The sequence below is a fragment of the Corvus cornix genome, chromosome 1 (genome assembly GCF_000738735.6).
Source record: "Corvus cornix cornix isolate S_Up_H32 chromosome 1, ASM73873v5, whole genome shotgun sequence".
Lineage (NCBI taxonomy): Eukaryota > Metazoa > Chordata > Aves > Passeriformes > Corvidae > Corvus > Corvus cornix.
In genome coordinates, this window is record NC_046332.1 from 98,105,249 (window position 1) to 98,126,292 (window position 21,044).

At 40.7% G+C, this 21,044-nt stretch overlaps 1 protein-coding gene across 5 annotated transcripts in view; it reads left to right on the forward strand.

Moving 5' to 3' along the window:
• SHROOM2 (shroom family member 2) overlaps positions 1 to 18,794 on the forward strand; it is a 120,688-nt gene extending 101,894 nt beyond the window's left edge. For all 5 annotated transcript variants that reach the window (XM_039550272.1, XM_039550273.1, XM_039550275.1 and 2 more), the window contains 5 exons: positions 366 to 1,079; positions 4,778 to 5,329; positions 6,213 to 6,393; positions 10,941 to 11,213; positions 15,974 to 18,794. In XM_039550272.1, the coding sequence (XP_039406206.1) occupies positions 366 to 1,079; positions 4,778 to 5,329; positions 6,213 to 6,393; positions 10,941 to 11,213; positions 15,974 to 16,240 (1,987 nt within the window). In that variant the 3' untranslated portion in view covers positions 16,241 to 18,794. The remainder of the gene's footprint in view (positions 1 to 365; positions 1,080 to 4,777; positions 5,330 to 6,212; positions 6,394 to 10,940; positions 11,214 to 15,973) is intronic.
• Positions 18,795 to 21,044: the final 2,250 nt, after the last annotated feature.

Here is a 21,044-nt window from a genome sequence, read left to right on the forward strand (position 1 = left end):
GTATTAGAATTCCTCTTCTGGAGGCAGTCTTGTTTTCTACCAACATTTGGACATTTGGCTGTGCATTTAACTAAGCTGTGCACACTGCAGTGTCTCAGGTTACCCAGAGGTTGTGTTGCGTCGCGTCCGGTGCTCCATACCTAATTTAGCCTGACATTATGTTTTGACTCATCGTGTTAGATTAGGTACACCATGTGTGCCCATACATGAGAGGATGTTTTTGTGCTGTACAATTACCATAGATTGGGGGAGTTGGTGTTAAATGTTGGATGTGATCTTGTGTTCAGGCTCCCTAGATTGGTGCGTTGGCCTTGCACTGAAGGAAATAAATCAGCAGCGTACTAACAGCATGTTCTTTTCTCTAGGCAAGCTGACACAGGGGCCCTGAGGGAAAACCCACGGGACAGGAGTGATCAGCTGGACCAGAATTTAGGCCACAAGTGGAAGTCTTCAGTCAGACCTTTGCATGTGCAAGAGCCTACAGTTCTGCCTCACGAGAGTCGCGGCAGGTCTGGGACATTGCCTAGTGACTACCGATACTCTCAGGAAAACGTGACTGAGAAGAGCAAGGATTGCAGCCTGCCTCACCTGCCCTACTCTGAGCCACAGGCCTTGAACGAGAACCACTCCTGTCCGTCCCGGGGCAAAGGAGAGGAAAACCATAGGATAGAGCCAGTGCTGCTGAACAAGAAGCGTGGACCTGCTCCTCAGAGGCCACCACCACCTAAAAGAGATAAATACAGGCGACCAGATATTTCTGCACCATCACTTGGCACCTCTGCTGAATCTCTGCTGGTAGAAGCCAGCCGGCCCTTTCTGTCCTCATCCCCCAGCTCCGCCGAAGCAGCTTTCAATGGAAAACTGAAAAGTGCTAATCCACAGCAGCTCCAGCAAGTGTCATCCACGGAGAATGCTTGTCAGCACTTAGAAGAAAAAACACACCTAAAGTCTGAGTCTTCCAAGTATTGGTATCTTCAAAAACCTGGCATGGAGTCATCAAGGTCCCCTTCCCCCCAATTTGCACCACAGAAACTCACTGATAAACCTCCTGTGTCCCTACAGGATGAGAACCCAGCCAGGTACTAGATGTAACTCCCTTACTATTATATTAACACTTCTTGCCCAGTTAGACCTTACTAATGGTTGTCTGTTCATTTACTTTACACATCATTCAAGTTCATTAAGCATTGAGCCATTGCAGCATATCTTAGAGACCACAGACTTGTGTGAAATTCCTTTTGGTACCATTACTGTCCTTCAGCTGGTCTGTGGTTTCTTTTAGTTGACTTGGAGATCACATCCAACAGTTGATTGGTGCTGCTCAGGTGTTACAGCTGGTAGTAGAAAATGAAAGGGAAGGTTTCTAAAGGATTTTCCACTGTAAGTTTAGGCAAAGTCAGAAAAGTCCCTGTCATCATTTCCCCTGCCTAAATCTGTATATAAATATGAATTAGTGAAGGGACAAACCAGGTGTGGGAAGGGAATCTGGATCCTTTGAGAGAACATCTGTTTTGAAAACACACAGAGTAATTTACACTGCCAAATCATGACTGGTTTTATATTGCTTTTATAGTGAAATGTGGCACTTCAGGTTGTCTGTGGAGGGGTCCTCAACACTTTATGTTGACAAGCACTGAGCACTCAGTAGGAGATTCAGTCCTTTCCCAGGGTAGATGAAGTCAGAATTAGACAACTGACTGAAATTAATTGATTGCTGTGTCTGTCATATGCTGCTAACATCATAAAAGGTTATTCTCCCACAAGATAACAAACTCTTTCAGGAAGCTCAGGAATCTTGGTTTTCATAAATCTTTCAGCACTATAATTCATGGTTAAAGAATGAAAATAAAACCTCTAAGCTGAATTCATGCAGAGGTTGCTTCTCTGAGCAAAAGCAGTTGGCATGGCTTTTCTCTAATGTAAATGGTTGAACATACTCGGGCTGTTTTCCATTGTGCCTTATGACATGAAGACATGAATCACTTTTTTTCCTAAATAGGCCTTGATGTTTTTCCTCTTATGACTGGAGGAAAAAATGAGGTTTCATTCTGCAGTGTTTTTAACACAAAGTAATAATATAATTTACAATGAAAAGTGCAATATGTCATATGAACCCTAGAATCCATGTGCTAAGGTAGATGATGATAATGACTTCCTTAATGTTTTGCTTTGAATTCCTTAATGTATTACTTTTTGAAGAGATATGAAGATGCATAGAAAGCCAATTGTATTTGTCCTTCCTTTTTGCTAAGCTTTAATGTTGAAATGAGCACTGAGGTGTGCCTAATTATATGCCTATATCTGAATGATAAAATACTTACCCTGCAAATCTTTTGCTAACATTTGAAATTCTTAGGCCCAGACAGCTCTTGTTTGCACACAATATATTGTCCCCAGTTAATAATTAAATTACTCATTAAAACAGGTTCAGCCAAAAAGGGCAAGTGTGGTGGCCATACCTCTGAACTCTTTATATGGTATTTATTTCATATAAACAAAATATGTTAAGTACATTTACCTTAGTAGATAATTAATCAGATTTGGCTTATTATTTCTATTGTCTCCTTGCATATGAGCTTTTGGACATGCCACTTTGCATGCCGGAGGCAGCTTATGTTTGGTGATGTCAGCATGTAGCTTTTGTACCCTTTTAAGAAAGGTGTCCTGTTCATCAACAGGCCGAGGCGAGTGGGTGTGCAGGATTTCCGCAGTGATTTAGGTAGAACAGTGTATGTGGGGCAAATACTGATGATGTGCACAACCCAGCTATTGCCAAAGTCAACTGTTTAGCATCAACAAAGCTGAAAAGAGTGCATCAATAGATTTCCACTAAACCTACAGTCAAGTCAAGGAGGGACTGTTTGTGGTAGGGTTGAAGCTTCGGAATGTCCACGAACAGAGTAGCTGCAAATCAAAATTTTGTGCTGCCTTTCCAGAAAGGGAAAACCTTCAGAAATCAGGAGGGTGGTGATTGCAGAAACAGAATTTTTTAAGCACCTGGTGTTGAACTGTCTTTGCTTTTACTGAAATCAATTGATTTGATGATGCTTTAAGTTTCTGGAAAATCTTTGACTAAGCTGAGAGGAATGTACTCAAAGTCTCAAAACAGATGCTGGATGTTTTAGGTGAAGAATTGCAGTCAGCTCACTTTTCCAGTTGCTCCCAACCTCCCATTTAGACATTCAGCTTACTTCCCCCAAATTCCAAAATATGTTCCTCTTCACATTCTGGTGGCGTTTAAAATGTGTGGGCTTTAATTAAAATAAGCAAAATAAAGGGTTGGGGCTGGTGGCTGGGCACTGCCCAGCTCTGCTGCAGTTCAGGAGAGTCCATGTCTGCAGGTAGGGAGCTGGGTCTAAGCAGTGGACACAGGAGTGAGCTCTTTAAATGACAGTCCCCTTAAATGAAAACAGCCTGGCCAAATGGGAGGGGGAGGTTCAGCATGGGCTGAAAAACCTGCCCCAGGAGTTGGACCAGTATGTCAAAGCATGTCCACAAAGCACTTGTGGAAAGTAAATCCCTACTGGGGGGCTGCACGTTCATTCAGGGGCAAATATATCTTTAAAATACAAAATACAACTTCTGAAAAATGTCAAACAGATTCTGTTGCTACCAACAGCAGAAAAGTATAAGTTTATTTTAGGGGAATTGACACACCCACACTTAGAGGAAAAGAGCTGTAGTATGTCTTGGTCACTTATCTGAAAGAGGCAGCAAGCTACCCAGCCAGATGAAACCAGATATTTTAGCTAGTAGGCAATGTTCCTTTCCTTGCTGTAGAGCTTCCAAACCCACATTATGACAATAATTTTAAACTTTTTGCAAACTCAGACTAAACTAGACTTCAGTTTCTTATATGGTTTACATACAGTACAGATGTTTTTGTAATGTTATTTAACATGTTATTGTCCAATTTAAAAATCGAAGTTAGCCTCCTCTTTAAATAGCTTTCCTTACTGAATGGCTAACGTGGCCATTTGTGCTATGCAGTACAGAACTTCTACTACAAACTTCTCTTAAAAAGAATATCCGGAATTGTATGCTGTCCTCTTCAATGACTGGTTTCTCTTCTTTAAGTGGAAAACTAGGACACTCTGGTAGGATCTATTTATTAAGCTTCTGTGTCATATGTGAAATTTTATAAAAAAAGTTGGGTTTTTTTTAACCATGTAATTAATTAGGTTTTGAATGATTTCCAGGTTTTCAATGTGTGATTATTTGTTATTCTTGTAGCTCAGCAATAACATAGCCTGTGGGATGCTCCCATCTGGTCTGTTGTCTCTTCTCTTGGAAGAGCTGAGAATTGATGTGAGGGTATGACAGACTCCCCAGGCAGCTCAGCTGCCTGTCAGGCCAAAAGCCGAGGCCACTGTTGGATCTGTGTGAGGCAGTGAGGTTGAGCTGAGGGCACGTTTTCCTCTATAGCTGTGGCAACAAAGGGGTAACAGGCGGTTCAGCAGCACTGTCTGAAATCTGGGGCCTGGCTGCTGAGATTGGAGCCTCATGTTCATGGAAACAAACAGAAGCCCTGTATCATGAGAACTGTACAAGGCTGATGTTAGGATACCATACAAATGAACTAATATTACTATTTTAAATTTGTAGGCAGAAAAGAAAACGTGTAGATTTAGGGTTTGAGATGCAATGCTAGGAATATTCCATTACCTCACTCTCTTACCTATATTTTTGTGTATTTGGGCTTCCCTTCTGATTTGAGGATATGAATTGAGATTTAAGGTTCTTCCATTTCTAAGGATGAATTTTGTTTATTTTCCAGAATTGAAAGGGTAATAGACAACAATACTACAGTGAAAATGGTTCCCATCAAGATAGTTCATTCTGAGAGCAGCGCGGAGAAGGAGAGTCGGCAAAGCCTTGTCAGTACTATGGAGCCTCCTGCTTTACCTAGTGGTTTGGAAAAGGACCAGATTAAAACACTCAGCACTTCAGAGCAGTCCTATTCACGATTCTGTGCTTACACCAGGCAAGGTGTAGAGCCAGAGCCAGAAGCCAGAACCAAACCAGTTGAGCCTCAACCAGCTGAAGAACCTGGGAGCAACTTGAAGGACAGCAGTGCTGCCACGCAAGCATCCAGCTACATAAAGGCCAAAGAAAAGACCTTTGAAGACTGGAAGTCAGAAGAACTCGCCAGAGAGATTGTGGGAAGAGATAAATCTCTAGCAGACATACTAGATCCTAATGTGAAAATAAAAACAACAATGGATCTGATGGTTGGTATATTCCCTAAAGATGAACATCTCTTAGAAGAAGCTCAGCAGCGCAGGAAGCTTCTTCCAAAAGTTCCCTCTCCAAAAATTTCAGAAGAGAAGTGAGTATTACTTTCTGTAAGCCAGTATGTCCTTTTATCCAGAGCGTGTCAGTAGTCCATGGGGGCTGGATGTCAGGATCTTCCTTCTGTTGAGGGTCTTTTCTAAGCCTTTTACGATAGAATAGTAGTTAAGCATATACTACTAATGATACCATTAATGACAGAAACCAGGAAAGTGTTGTACAATATGAAAAATTTCCAAGACATGGTTGAAAGCTAGTTTTTGACAACTTAAGAAATAATTAACTTTTGCCATTTTATAGTGATTACATATCTTACCAAGATCATCCAGTCTAGTAACTGGATGGAGAAGGAACAATATTCTCACCTTTTTTATGTGATGAAAATTTACGAAGCCAACTTGAAATGGGCATGAGGCATTTCCTAGAAGTGAATGAGATCAAAGAAAGAAAATAATTGAATTCCATCCACGTTGATGTTCTGTGGTTTTTTGTTTTCTTGATACAAATTATCTGATAAGTTGTATCCTTCTCAAGAAGTTTATGATTCCCAAATGAAAAAGTTGAATACTTACATTGTACTATCCCAGTCCAAAAGGATGCTGTCTATGACACAGATTTTTTGCACTACTTTGTAAAATGTGACTTTCCATTTTGTTTCCAGATGAGATATCTTTGATCCATTTCACTTCTTGTAATGGTGAAAGGTCTCCTGCATGATTTCAGTTTTAGTTTTTGCTGAGCATGTACTGAATTCATACAAATTTTCTTCACAGACAGTGTTTATTTATCCTATTTACATAGGTAATGGTTTTCTCTTGAAACCCCTGCTTGCTTGTGAAATGATGGCTCTAAAAGCTTCTCCTTTCTTTTCATTAATTAGTCTGACAAGGCAGTTAATGAAAGTTTTGACTTTTTCCCAGGAAAGAGGAGCAGAGTGCACCATCTGCCATCTCCCTGACAACCAATTCTACTTACTACAGCACATCTGCACCAAAGGCAGAGCTGCTGATTAAAATGAAGGACATGCAGGAGCAGCAGCAACAGCAGCAGAGTGAGGATGATTCTGAAGATGAGCTGGATCATGACTTGTCAGAGAAGAAGGTAAAAGACGTTTCTAAAAGTGTAATGGGAGGCTCTGAGTTGTGTTCATTACATTAACTGTGAATTTGTTTGACTAAACACCCCTCAATAAAAGGCCTTCTAGATGTACAGGATCAGTTGGGAAAATCAGCCTCTTTTGGTTCTGGGGGGTTTTTTTGTTTGTTTTTGGGGATGAGTTAAGTGTACACCTGTGAATTTAGGAACTTGATATTAGGTGCTGCTTGCAACTTGTTGCATGTTTTGGAAAGTCGCAAGGGGAGTAGTTTTGGGGAGGTTATTTTAGAATACCATTTTCTATTTGAAGTTCTTCTATATTTCTCACTCTGTACAAAGAAAAAGCAGTTCTCATGTATCCCACTGAAGCTGGTGGTGGTTTTAGTTGTTCCAAATTTTTGAAATTTAGGTCCAGAATTTGGGTTTGTCTTGAGAGAGAAGGAACATACAAATACCTTCTTCTTTCTTTTTTATTTTCCTCCCCCGTTGTTTTCATGAGCAGCAAACTATTTCTCCTGCTTCCCAAATTAATAATGATTGTGGGAGATAACTAATTAGCTTGGTGCATTCAGTAGAAGTTACTCATCACAAGGGAGGGAAGCGGTCTTCTTATTCATCCCCATCCTTTGGTGTTTTATTTCTGATCAAAGGTCACCATAATTCCCTAGATACTACAGTGATGATCTGACATTTGTGTGGATGGAGAAAGTGTTGTCCTACAGTAAAATCATTGCATTCATCTCATTAGTGATTTGGCATAAAATATTTTAATCCTTGTTCCCAGTACACATAAGCTGCAGGAAATTTCTGTTTGATCAAGTAAAGTGATGTAGTTTAGCTCTGTTTACCTAAGCCAGTAATGCAGTGGTGTGCAAACCTTTTCTGTCCAAGTCAGCTCTCTGCTTAAAAATCAGCTGCTAGGGTGTACTTGATAATCCAGTCCCAAAGAAATGACTTTTAACTATTAGGAATACATTTAGTTGCTAAGAATGAGAGATTTCCACCTCTGGTTCAGTGCACACGTGGCTGGCACTGCATTTGCGGGGGCTGTTGTGTTTTCTGTTACCTCTGTGTTGTTTCAGCCTCCCTCTGCTGCCTCTGCATCGCACGGTTCAGTGTGCTGTGCACTGCCAGGGGCATGGTGTGGCTGCAGCAGGAGACCTTCCCTCACCCTCTTGCTAGACAGCTGCTGAATCCAACAGCTGTACTACTTAGACAAATTAAGGATTTCACTTCGTTTTAAGTAATTTGGTTTTATCTGGTGCCACACATGACTGTCACGTTCATGATTTTTGCTAGATTTAGTTTCATTCTCATTAATTACAGAGTAGGAGGGAGGTAAAATTAAACCTTCGTTTGCCCAACAAACTAAATACTAAAACTTTTTTAAGCAAGAACACCAAAACAGAAAATCATGTTCACCCTTTTCATACTTCTCCATCTATCCCCCCAGCTTCAGTATATACCACTAATCATATGAGATGGAAAGGTTTTCATAAAGAGCTGTTAGCAGAACCCCTCCCATCTTCTCCTCTAAGTGTACATGTTGTAGCACACACACCATGCTGCTTGCTTCTCTCCCTGCTCTTCCACCTGGGGTAGGATGGAGCACTCAGTTCAATGAGCTTTCATCATGGATCTTGTCAGAAAACATATAAAACTCATTGTAACTGGGTCAAGGCATCTTTATTAAATGGACAGAAGATACAGCTTGGCCCAGCTTCTCATATTTGGCAACAGTTTAATAAGGGATTGTTACGGACCTGAACATTTTAATGGCACACTTTCTGACTTCACTAATTTTAGAGGGGCCATATGCCCAGAACCTGTTTCTTGGTTCCTGGAAACTGGTAGGTAGTTCTGAGATTTCTTAATTGCAGTCCACTGTGGAATAATTGCTGTATTTGTCATTCTCTGCTCTGCAAACCAGAAATGTGTGGTGCTTTTTTTTTTTTTTTTTTTTTTTTTTAAATAAGTATAGGAATTTCATTTAGGTTTGTTAATTTTTTTTTTTTTTTTTTTGCAAATCCCTGTATTCCCAGCTAGCAGGAATGGAATGTGTGTGTCCTATGTACTGAGTTTAATGTAGGTTTACCACAATTATGAAATACTGATTAGATGTTGAAGATGCTATAAAAGTGTCTTTTGTAGCAAGGAAAATCCATGTGTGGCTGTGTAGGAAGTTTCACCTTTGCCCTTGGGAAAATTTCAGCAACTCCTGAAGAATGTAAAAATAGTTCATGTATGCCAGTTTTTTTCTAGTTTGAGGCTTGAATTCCTTAGGAGTGGGGTGGTGAGCTGAAAGCAGAGTATAATCTATGTAAAAGCATGCCAAGCAGTGAGCCACCTGAGCAGTGCTCTGCTGAACCACTTTGTGTTGCTAGTCAGATCAGCAAGAATGACTTTATTGTTTTCTTGCGTACTGGTACAGAATTCACAGCTATAAATTATTCATCTGGCAGTTTCAAGATGTAGACTGCAGCTCTTCTGGCTCAGTAGATATTGAACATCATACAGGTTTTCTGCAAAAGCATGTAGTGAGTTTGCAGTTGTTGCATGCAGAAGCTGCTTCATCTGGGTAGGAAGCAATCAGTGATCATAATCCAATTCTTAATAGATATGACCGTCTTAGAGAGTATTTATGGCCTTCGCACCTGAAAAATTGTTGCTTTAGGGGTAAGCTTCAGATGCTTGGGATGTTATTAAACAGGATGAGGATGTTACTGGGAAAATGGCTTCTTTCTTTTTTTAAAGAAAGAAACTGAGAGCACTGATCTGGACTGGCAGACCAGATCAGTAAATGCTGAGCAGCCTTGTGGCTTTTTTTTTAATTAAAGAAAGTTGTAGCACAGATGCAGAAGTGAAAAAACTTGATATAATAACATAGAGCACCACAGTATCCTGCTGTGTTTTGAATGATGAAACAGCAGCATAGTGCATGTCATCTGAGGGAAATGGGAGTGTAGCACTGTGACCTACATAATCCAAATCAAACTGCATTTGCATTGAGAGAAGGGGGAAAAAGTCAAATCCTGCAGATTAATCAGTCAGTAAAGCAGGCATCTGTAGAACTGCTTACTACCTTAATCTTTTGGGCACCCAGGCTAACAGATAGCCCGGATCCAGATTAACCTGGACTGAGTACATTAAATCAAAAAGGAAAAAACCAGTATGGATAATCCATGGGTTGAATTGCTACTTTCAAAAAGGCTGTTACATTTTCAGGGTGTAGCTGCTTTCTGTTAAGATGGCAGACTTTGTTTTGTATTGGTTTTTGTTCCCAAAATAAATTGGCAATGACTGTTCAGTGGCCTCTCTGAGCAGCAGCTGCTATCAGTAATGTTTCTCAGTAATCATGAAGGCTTGTAATCAGATTTGCATTTAGAAAGCAGAGTTCCTAAAGAATGTCATGAGTAATTAAAAAAAAAAAAAAAAGCTAGGGGTACTGTGAAAGAATGATTATTTTAAAGGATGTAATTTTCATTCAGAATTTGCACTGAGGTGTGTGTTTAGAGAATGCTTTGGAAAATTTTCTTACCTGAAATTAGCTGAATGCTAAATAGGCATCTACATTTAAATGAATGAGGCATTTTTAGGGTGTGATTCATCTCAGAGTTGACAACTAGCTGAACTAACTTCCACCCCTTGTGCACCAGTGAAAGCTTATGGGCATGTAAGAAACAAGACCTCTTGCCCAAATGCAGGGGAGTAGCACAGAGGGACCACAGGTGATCAAAGGAGATCTGGATCCTTGGTCTGGTTTCTGTTGGTTCTGCACCTGACGTGCTTTTCTAAGGCAGTGCATGTGCACCTCAGGCAGTGGGGGCTATAGTACAGAAGCCCCCCAAACTTCAAGTGAGGTTGTGTATTCGCCTGGCCTAAGACAGTGACATGTTTCTTTGGTCCTTTGGCAGAGCCACTTCGCACAGCTTTGCACAGAGCTGCTTTGTACAGTACAGTAGATTTTATTCCCTGCTCTGTGCCATAGGGATTATGACTACCCTACAGAAATGTTATAAGGCACTGTTAATGCTAAGATTTTCTGAGCGTGGAAGGACTGCTATTGGAGGAATGCTAATATCATGCAGAAAGGAAAAGAAAGCTTGACAGTGCCCTAGTTTTAACTGCATCGTGTGGAAAATACAGGATTGTTTTTTTGGTACTGTGTATCTTCCTAAGTGCAGCTCTTCAGCAAGGTGTCATGGACCTGGTATTTAGAGACACAGGCGTGTGCTGTACTTTCTGCTGCTCACAGCAGGCTTTGAAGCTGCTCAAAGAAGAAGCAGGAATGCTTGTTGGTGCAGTGAAAAGCCTTCGTCTTTTTCCCCAAAGGTAATTTGCTTTAACACAGGTCTCAAGCTGAGCATTGTACAGCTATGTCCTGAACCTTTGAATGCAGAGGTATTGACTTTAGACACAGACATGTATTTATTTGTAATGCACTCATTGTCAAAGCCTCATGGAAGTTTGAAATGTATTAAAGTGCTAGCTGACATGACTTTCAGAAGTAGGGAAAAATGCTAATAAATTCTTATCTCCTTTATTTTACGCAGCAAGAACTTATTGACAGCATTAGTAGGAAGCTGCAGGTGCTGAGAGAAGCACGGGAGACACTTCTGGAAGATATCCAAGCAAACAATATCCTGGGGGAGGAGGTAGAGGCCATTGTGAAAGAAGTCTGCAAACCAAATGAGTTTGACAAATTCAAGATGTTTATTGGCGACCTTGACAAAGTGGTCAACCTCCTGCTGTCCCTGTCCGGCCGTCTGGCCCGGGTGGAAAACGCCCTCAACAACCTGGATGACAACACCTCTCCAGAAGAACGGGTGAGAAGGGCCAACAATAATACCCCAACATTTAGGGAAGCTCCTGGGGGGGGGTTTTGCTTGGTTTTGTTTATCTCAATTGCAGTGCTTAACATGAGGGATAGTGAGTGGATACATCTCATACGGCTGTTTTTTTAAGATTTCTTAAAACGTTTCTCCGTGCCTTCTTTTCTTGGAATACTGGAACTACAAGTGGCTTGCTGAGAAAAAGTGGGTTTGGGGTGCAACATACTGGAAAACAGGCTTCTTGGCAAAAGTTTAAAGAAAGAGGGAATCTACTGATAAGAGCATAAAAAGGAGGCATACAAAAATATTGTAACAATTCAAGATGGGAAAAGGAGTGTTCATGCTGTAATGCAGAAAGCTTGCAGACTTCTTTATACTCAACAAGGATCTTGATGCAAATCTACAAGGTTGTTAGAAAGAAAATGCTTCTCATCTACTACAGCTTCCTTCCACAATGCCTAGCGAGGAAAAAGAGCAAGAAACAACAGAAGGACAAGCCTTTAAAAGAAAGTGGTGGGGGGGGACAAGGGGAAGCATTGCAAAAAGAATTTTTCAGTAGAAAACATGTTTTACCCAAGCAGAATAGCCTGGTAGTGATGTGGAGGACTCCCAGCAGAAGTGAAAATTTCAGGAGCAGGAGCATTCAAGGTGCTCTTAACCTGCTTGCAGAAATTTGTTTAACTTGAAATCCCATCAGGCCTTACCTGGAAAGGAGATACATAGCAATGCAGATATGCACCAAAGTAGAGATGTAGGTATGTGTGAAACTTAGGCTAAAATAAATAGAGAGTGTGGAGGGGGGGGTGTGTATTAAGTGAGTTTAACTTCTACGGTTAAATGAATGTGAAGTAGGATTTTTGGCTTGGAGCTGTGGACTGAAATGCCAGCAGTCCACCTAAGTGTTGTAACAGAATTTTTTCCATGGGCTGTGGCTTCGTGTTGTTTCTTCAGCATGTTGCACTGTTTCACACACAAGAACCAGTAAGTGCTGGGACTGATCTGAAGCTGTGCTTTTGCTGTTTGGCCCTAACATACTTGATTAATGGCTGTTCAGACCTCTCTCTGAGGGGGAAAGTATTTGACAGCTTATTAAAGGGCAGATCAAAGCTTTTGACTCTAAGAGAAATTTAATCCCTCATTAGACTTTTTTCTAAGTGTGGTTGCAGTTGCCTAATGGGGAAGGAACTACCAGATGATGTGTGCACACAGGAAACACAGCTTGAGAGCTGTGATAGAAATAGCTTGCTGGCTGGGTGTGGAAAAGGAAGATGGTGAGGAGGTGGTGTAGTAAGGACAGTCAGAAATTCTGTGTGCTCTGATGTCAAATTTATACTGACAGAAATCCAAATCCCTAACGTATTCTAATTCCCATTCATCTTCACATGCACTGACACCAGTCTTGCCATAGTAACATCAGGAGAGATCCATCAGGACTGAGACAAGCCCTGGAGGGAAAGACTTGGGGGTGTTGGTGGATGAAAAGCTCAACATGACTCAGCAATGTGGACTTGGAGCCCAGAGAGCCAAACGTGTCCTGGGCTGCATCAAAAGCAGCGTGGCCAGCAGGTCAAGGGAGGGATTCTGCCCCTCTGCTCCTGGGAGACCCCACCAGCAGTGCTGCATCCAGCTCTGGGGGACAAAACTCAAGAAGGACATGGACCTGTTGGAACACTTCCAGAGTAAGGCCACTCAGTTGATCAGAGGCCTGAGCATGGCTCCTATGAAGACAGGCAGAGAGTTGGGGCTACTCAGCCTGGAGAAGAGGGTACCAGGGAGCTCTTAGAGCAACCTGCCAGTAACTAAAGGGGGCTTACAAGAGGGCTGGAGAGGGAGTTTTTACAAGGGCATGTAGTGATAGGACAAGAGGGAATGGCCTTCAGGTGAAGGAGGACAGGTTTAGATAAGATACTAGGAAGAAATTCTTCCCTGAGGGTGGTGAGGCACTGGAACAGGTTGCCCAGAGAGGTTGTAGACCTGCCCTCTGTGGGAACCCAGAGTGCAGAGAATGTTTTTCTGCCTGTTTTGAGGAATTTTACCCCCCTGAACAACACTGTTTTGACCTCCATCCTTGGAAAAGACTGCTACTCTTAGAGAAGAACTAGAAACTACACTAGTGTAAATTAGGTGATAGACTACTATGTAAGATTGTCACAGGGTGAAAAATTTAGAGATTTTGGGTTTGTTAATGTAGTAAATAGATAAAAGCAAAAAACATCAAAATGGAGGATTATTGTTGTTCTCCAAACCTCCTTCTTCTACTACTACTCCATATTCTGCAGTAAAAGTAGTTTGGGATGATTGGACAAAGAATTCCACAGTTCCTGGCTGTGTTACTAAATAATTGGTAGAAAAGTAAAAATAATGTACATTTTTAGTAACCATTGGTTAATTTACCTTTAAAAAGGTCATGTAATCTTGATAATTCGGCTTTCTCCTGCATTCTCTGCTCTGTGCCATGTCTGGGTCACGCTAGTGACTCTTTTTCTCTGATAAGACTTCATAAACAATGATCAAGAAGCAGTGAAGGCTGAGAGTCCCATTTGTCTCTGGAACTCCTAGCAAGGACTTTAAAAACTCTCTTCCATCAGGAGAGGTTTGATTACAACATGATCAGTGTCACCCTCCTTCCTGGAAATATTCAAGACCAGCTTGGATTGGACTTTGAGCAACCTGGTCTGGTGAGAGGGGTTTGGAACTACATGATCTTTAAGGTGCCTTCCAACCCAAATGATTCTATGAAACCTATCTAGAAGTGTTGAATTTAGACTGGTGCTTGTGGCTTTTTTTGTTGTCCTTTAGTATTTTGTAGGTCAAATGATAACATGTGGTGAACCACTAATGTACCATAGAAACAAACGGGATTTTACTTCCGTTGTTGGGGAGCATATTCCCAGTGATCACCGATTTTTTTTTTTCCCCATGCTGATGTTGTCTAATAGACATTGCTCTGATAGCTTTCCACTTTCTAGGAACTTGAAACAGTTTACCAGACTTTCTAAATAAAAGCATTCAAATAATGACTGCTGAGTTAATATTTTGACTATCAGATACTCTGCTATAGGTCTTCTTTTGCCACAGGGAACAGTATCAGATATTTCAAGTTCAGCTTTGAAAGGGCCTTCACCTGAAGGGCTACCAGCCGCCTTCCTCTTACACAGCAAGGCCAGTGTCTTAGCATTGCTTGCCCTTTGTGGCCATGTCCTCTTGCATTCATCAAATTCTGGCTAGTTCTGCTGCTGCTCAGCATACACACACCTGCAAGGCTGCCCTGGGAGCAGTCTAGCCACACTCCTGAGTCTGGGGCTGTCTGCTAGTTGTCGTTGTGAGTTCAGGAGAATTGTTAGTTCCATCTCTTTGCAGTAGATAATTCTGCTTGCAGCTTGCAGTGGGATTTTTTTTTTTCCCCTGGCATAAGTTCAAAGGAAGATTAAACTGTTTTTCTAATAGTATGTGATTTCTGTGACTTGTCTTTCATAGCTGTCTTGACTCCTGAGTTAATCTAGGCTGTGTATTTCAAGTACATTGAGAGTACAAATCTGAAAACATTTCACTCTTGAGCTTTGGGCTGTCTGTAGAAAGAGAGTCAGCACAGGATGCATGTACAACTCTGACAGGTAGGTTTACTAAAGCTCACTGGTCTGTAGTCCCCTTTGTCTCATCTTCCATCTTGAAAAGACTGTTTTATACTCTACAAAAACACTTCTCTGTAAATCCTTCAGGCTTATTAAATAGCATTTGTAATTTAAAAGAAGGTGCAAATTAAAAAGATGGGCACATTTATTAGAACAGACTGGGGTTTATCTTCTCAAAGAAAATTCATCACTGAAGCAAGGCTGGAAGTTATGGATTGGTACCTCTTAGGGGTACTTTTTAATTAAGTTCAGACATCTGTACAGAATTCTTGATGTCAGAGTAAGCCAGCCATACTCTGTCACTGGAAAAAGACAATCACTTGTAGGCAGACATGTGCAATAGGTTGGATTGATGATGCTCCTGTTTGTGTACTGCCAAAGGAGTGTAGCCCCATGATTCAGGTGGGGCTGTTGGCTGTGTAGACAGGTGATGCTGGGGGAGAGGAATACAGCTGCTCTCCTCTGCTGTCCTCTTCCTTTGTGTGTTCCTCCATTCAACCTCCCTTTTTCCTATTTTGTCTCTTGTGAAGGCACAAAGCAGAAAGTTTACAGCCCTTTTTGGAGAATAATGCTTTTTTGGTTTTGCTTCCCTTTTGCCCTTCTGTTGTCTTGCCTCAGCTTTGACTCTTGTTCATGTCTGAAGACTACAGGACTTCACATCTCATAGGGAAGGCTTGTAGATGCAGCAGAATTGCTAAATACACAGTGTCAGGAGCTGTATAAGAACAAATTGCTCCATTAATTGGTCTGTTTCTGGTTTCTGTAACCACAGCTGTGCCAGTGCTGTGTATGAAAGATGTAAGACACTGCTGAGCCAAGTCTTAATTTGAAGAACTGTTTTTCAAAGGCAACTGTATTGTATACAGCTATTAAGAACTATTAAATAGTAAAGGAGTCTTTGAAGTAATGCTTTTGAGGCCAGTAGAAAGTAATGGTGCATATTTTTTATCAGCTTGCTAATCCATTTTATTAATCTAAATTTTAAGGAGCATTCTTTTTCCACCTTTCTAAATATTCAGGAAGGTCTCTGCAGATGAAACAGACTTGAGATTCAAACAGTGAAGCTGTTGTCCCATCCTAGTGTACCCAGTGAATTTATAACTGCTTTTCTTCTCTCCTAAGCGGACATTGGTAGATAAGCAAAAGCTGCTGACCCAGCAACATGATGATGCAAAGGAACTGAAGGAGAACCTGGATCGTCGAGAGCGCATTGTCTTCGACATCTTGGCGAACTACTTGAGCGAGGAGAACTTAGCAGACTACGAGCACTTTGTGAAAATGAAGTCGGGCCTCATCATTGAGCAGCGAGAGCTTGAGGACAAGATCAAGCTGGGGGAGGAGCAGCTGAAGTGTCTGACTGACAGCCTCCAACCTGAGCGGCTAAAATAAGGGCACTGAGTCCAACTAAAATGGGAAAAATGGGAAAGAAGAAAGGGATAGAGGAGTTTCCAAGTATACAAATGAGTATATTGGCTTGTCTGAGTGTCTGGTAGAGAAACAAGTGCACAAGAGAAAAATAGCTCTCACAACAGCAATAATGCTCTCTTTCATTTTTTTTGGAATGATGTATTTAAGTTTTTAGAACACATTTTTATTGCTGGACTCTACATCTGTTCCTCATTGCTTAACTTCCAGAAAGTTCCACAGAAGAGGACAGACTCTTAACCTTTCTGCTCAGTATGTTCAAAGTCTGTGGCAGTTGTGCATGCAAACAATGGTTTTTAGAATAGGTTGTATACTTCCTTTATGGTCAGATGCCGCACAGTCTGCTGGGAAACCCCACAGCAATTCATGAATGCAAACACATTTAGAAGCTCCAAATTTAGTGGGTTTTTATGTTTTTTTAAAGACACATTAAATAGGGGAAGCGTGCATCTTATAGCTAATATATTCAGATTGCTGAAATGCAGTGTCACTCTGATCCTGTGGCATCAGACACTTTTTTTGTAATATTGTATATAGGATGGCACTTTCCCCTTGCAGAAAACAACTTTAAAATTAGTCTCAGTTAAATGCTTCTTAACCAGCTTGCAAATCACCTAATGCCTACCTTGCTGAAGATTTTTTCTTAAATTATTTTGCAAGCATATTTGTACACCCTCTTAAGGCAATGCAAGTGATTTTCTTTACCAAGTTGTACTTGATTTAAAAAATGGGCTGGAAGTACTGTGCTGATTTTATTCAAAACATTTTTCATCTAAATTATTTAGAAGGCTTCTTTGCTTTTTTTGTGCTTTTTTATGCATGTTTTTATTCTTCTTGTCCCAAACCCGCTACTTCATTGAAATAAATGTAGGTTAAGGACACTGCTTCCGTTTTTCTTCTGGTTGCCCAACATTGTGATGGTTTTATATAGCCAGTTAAGTTCTACTGAAGTTGACCTACATAATGCTGTTCGTTCCTCTTTCTCAAACTACCAAATGTAATATAAACAATTCTGCCATGTAAGTACTGTGCATTACTTGGAGCAACTTTGCTTTGTAACTGTGAACATAAGTGGGGCTGTTTGCTTGTTTTTTCCATTGAACAGTGATAAAGGAGAGGATATTAGTTCACAGTACCAGAACACTGCTTGTGTTCTCCTTATACTGCCATTGACTTAGATAATTTCCAGTAGCTCTAAAAAGAGGTACTAACTCATGTTTTCAGCGCAGTAATGGGTTATGCTGACTTGCTTAGATACCTACAGTGAAATTCTGTAGTGTCTTAAGTGTCAAGTTCTATGTTAAGATAAAGTTTTGCAGGCAAAGAAAGTCTTGGAAGACTGTGTATATGCCATTTCCATTATAGTAAGGAAAACATTTATCTCTCCTCAGACAAATAGGTTCCCCAACCAGAAGCCATTTTCAGGGCTGATGTGAATGCCAGTCTGTAGCTAAGCAGGTTGAAAATACAAATAGTCAGCTGTTGAAAAGAGAGCAAAGAATTCTTCCCACTACTCCTGCAGTATGGCAGCATTCACAAGAGTGTTTCTGTCCTTCTTCTGCAAATCCTCTCTTTTGGGGGAAGGAACTGGAGAGGCGCTGATCAGTGAATTCCTTGCGAGCTGGGAACCTCTGGAAGCTGTTGTTCCTTTACAGACAGATGCAAACATTAAAAGGACTGTTGCCCCCGCACACACCCTTATCGTGCACTACTTGGTATACCTGGACCAAATTTTAATTGAAATGATGATGTGCATCAATTGAGGTCAAATGGAGCTACCATTTTGCAAGAGCTACAGCTGACCTTAGTTTTTCCCTCCTAGTTCAGAAATGTAGTCCTCTGGCATCTCACAGTTATTTGCTGCTATGTTCCTAGGGCAAGTGGTCCCTTTGTCCTTAAACTTATCCCTTAACCATAACAAACCCAAAACTAAACATAAATTATGCTTGTCTTTAGCTTGGAGAAAAGTGTGCATTGTTTTATCTGTGGCATTTTAATAATTTTACATATTGTGGTTACTCTGAAATGTGTATGTGAAATGTGAATAATATAATTACAATGTGTTTGTATACAGTACTTTGATTTAGATCTCTGATAAAAGGTAGCAATATTGTGAAAGCTATATCTATTATCCTTTTCACAGACCAGTTGCATAAACACTATTATCTCCTTTCCTTTTTCAAAACTGTTGAAAATCACTCACCCTGGAAACATGAAGATGGTGGCCTCCCAATGTTATATGTAAATCTGTAAATAGCTGTACTGTTGCTTTTTGAAAAAAATCTGGTGCTAATGTTTTGCCTTTGGCATCCTGGGGATGGCTGTTTCTTCATCCTTTGTTGTTCTCAATTCTAGATCTCTTTGTATAGTGAAAGATCTCCACAACGCTTCTCCAGCTGTCTGGATCCTGCAGCCCAGAGTGAAAATGTACAGTTTTCCTGCCTGACACTTAACATGTACCTACTGACAAATGGTATTGCTTGACTTTGAGGAAATAAACCGTATATTTCAATGTAGAGTTAGTTTTTGTGTGCAGTTTTAATGTCAAAAGCTACTCCTTTGCTTTGCTTTGCTTTGCTTTGCTTTGCTTTGCTTTGCTTTGCTTTGCTTTGCTTTGCTTTGCTTTGCTTTGCTTTGCTTTGCTTTGCTTTGCTTTGCTTTGCTTTGCAGTGTTGGCCATCTCATGGTGCCCGTCGACAGTGCTCTGAGTTTTTCCAGGCCAGGCCAGTTGGTCTGTGTGGTCTGACATAGTTTGTTGTCTTTGCACAGCTTATTTAATGTGCTGAGTAATCGATCACTCTCAAGTTCCCAGTGTAAGCAAGTACCAGAAATGTGTCCATGTCTATTTAGTATTATAAAAGTGTGAATATGAGATGGCAGAAAGGTAAAATGTGTTATGAGGTCGGTAAAATAAATGGGTCTTTCACCACTTACAGAGTACATACCAGGGGGAGCAGTTTAGGCTTTCCTGCTTGGGCAATTCCACTGTTTTAGCTTCATCCCATGTTTAGAATGGATACTTCATATGGAAATGTCTTAAGTCAGTGGTGCATAGGATTTTTTGCAAGAACAGATCACTTGTGAACTCTCCAACTCTAAGAGACTTTCATAGAAACTTCAGTTTAATGAGGGTTCTCAGATGAACTGCAGAATCTTCTGCCTCATTGGGGAACACTGGCAAGTATGCACAAATTTGTAGTAGAGGTGACCACAGATCACAGAACCATGGCTTGATCCTGGAAATTAATTGTCTGTGAAGGTCGTTATAAAATCTGGGAAAAGGGAGTTAGGGAAAGAAAAATACTTGGATATTTGTAGAATTTTTCTAAACTTGTTTTCACCCTTCTTCTGCCTCTCTCTGTACGTGGACCCACCTGTTTGTGCCTGTTTTCGTGAGTTTTCCTGGTATAATCAAGTATATTATACCAGGAGAGTAACAGTCTAGTTTTTGTGTACTACTTGAATTTTTTTAAAATTGCCTTTCTTTAAACTGAAATTCAGCTCTTTATTTTCTCTCGTGGGGTACTTGAGATCCTCAGATTTCAAAGGAGTCACCATATGATGTTCTTTCCCAATCAAGTTCTAGTGATTAATTTTGGTGTACTTAATTGACTCAGTTTTTAGAGCTGAAGTAATCTGTTGGCAATCCAGTAGCTCTAGCAAGGCCTTATGATACACACTAGAACACAACTCCTGTTTTAATGGTGTCCGGTCATTTATTGTGGAATTTCAAAGGCTTATTCTAATTAAGGGCTTCTCAGTTGTGCAGGTTTTTCTATATACCTGAGCAGATGATGCCCACAGAATGTTATGAAAATTAACAATTACATCTTTAAACTGGATTATATATTGTCAGTTGTCAGCAGTGGTAAATTGGTGATCACATTTACTTACCACAGTTCCAGTCTGCGACTTAACTAATTATAATGATCCATAGACTGTAAGATGGGTAACCCATGTGAATTAGCAACTCACCTGTGAAATCTTGGGTTTCATTCTTCCTACCTACTGTTTTGGTAATGTTTCTATGCATAAAGTTGTTCCATGTGAAGTAGGTTAACTTAATACATTCCAGAGGGAATTTTGAATTGAAATAAATTGGGTGCAGTTCAGTAGCAGAAGGTAATTCTCACTCAGGCTACAGTAGCACACCTACAGGCAGAGCAAGTATCGCTTTAGGACAGGCTACATTAAACACCTTTTTCTTGTTTGTAACCATGTGGGTTAGTGGGACTGTTGTGTATCTTAGGCTGAGTTTTATTTTAGTCTCAGCAGTTGAGCCTTTCCTGAGCACAAGGCTAGTAAAATGCAGATTTTTTTTTTTCCTATGTTAAAAATCCTCACAATGGCTTCATTTTTAGATGCTTTGATATCTGTCTTGGAGGCAGTCTCCTAAGTTTTGCACACGGAGGTGGCCTTGTGACTAGGATGTGCCTTCCATATTGCCAAACACATTGGTGTTAGTGAAGCCTGTGTTCTCCCTTCCTCTTAATTCTCCTCCATGCAGCAAACTGCTTCCTGGTAAAGTTAACAAGAAATGTACCCACAAACTGTCATTACCTGTTGCCTGCTGCTGCTTCTAACTACCTTGTGCTGGCTGCTGCCATGGGTGTGGATACCAAGAATATCTGTGCTGATTTCCAGCACCTCTTCTGCAGTGAAGCAGAATGAGGAATTCTGTGTATCTCCTCCTCTCTGGGTGTCATTTATTAACCTACAACAGTGCCACTAGAGAACAACCAGATTCCCAATGCATTTCATCTTTTAT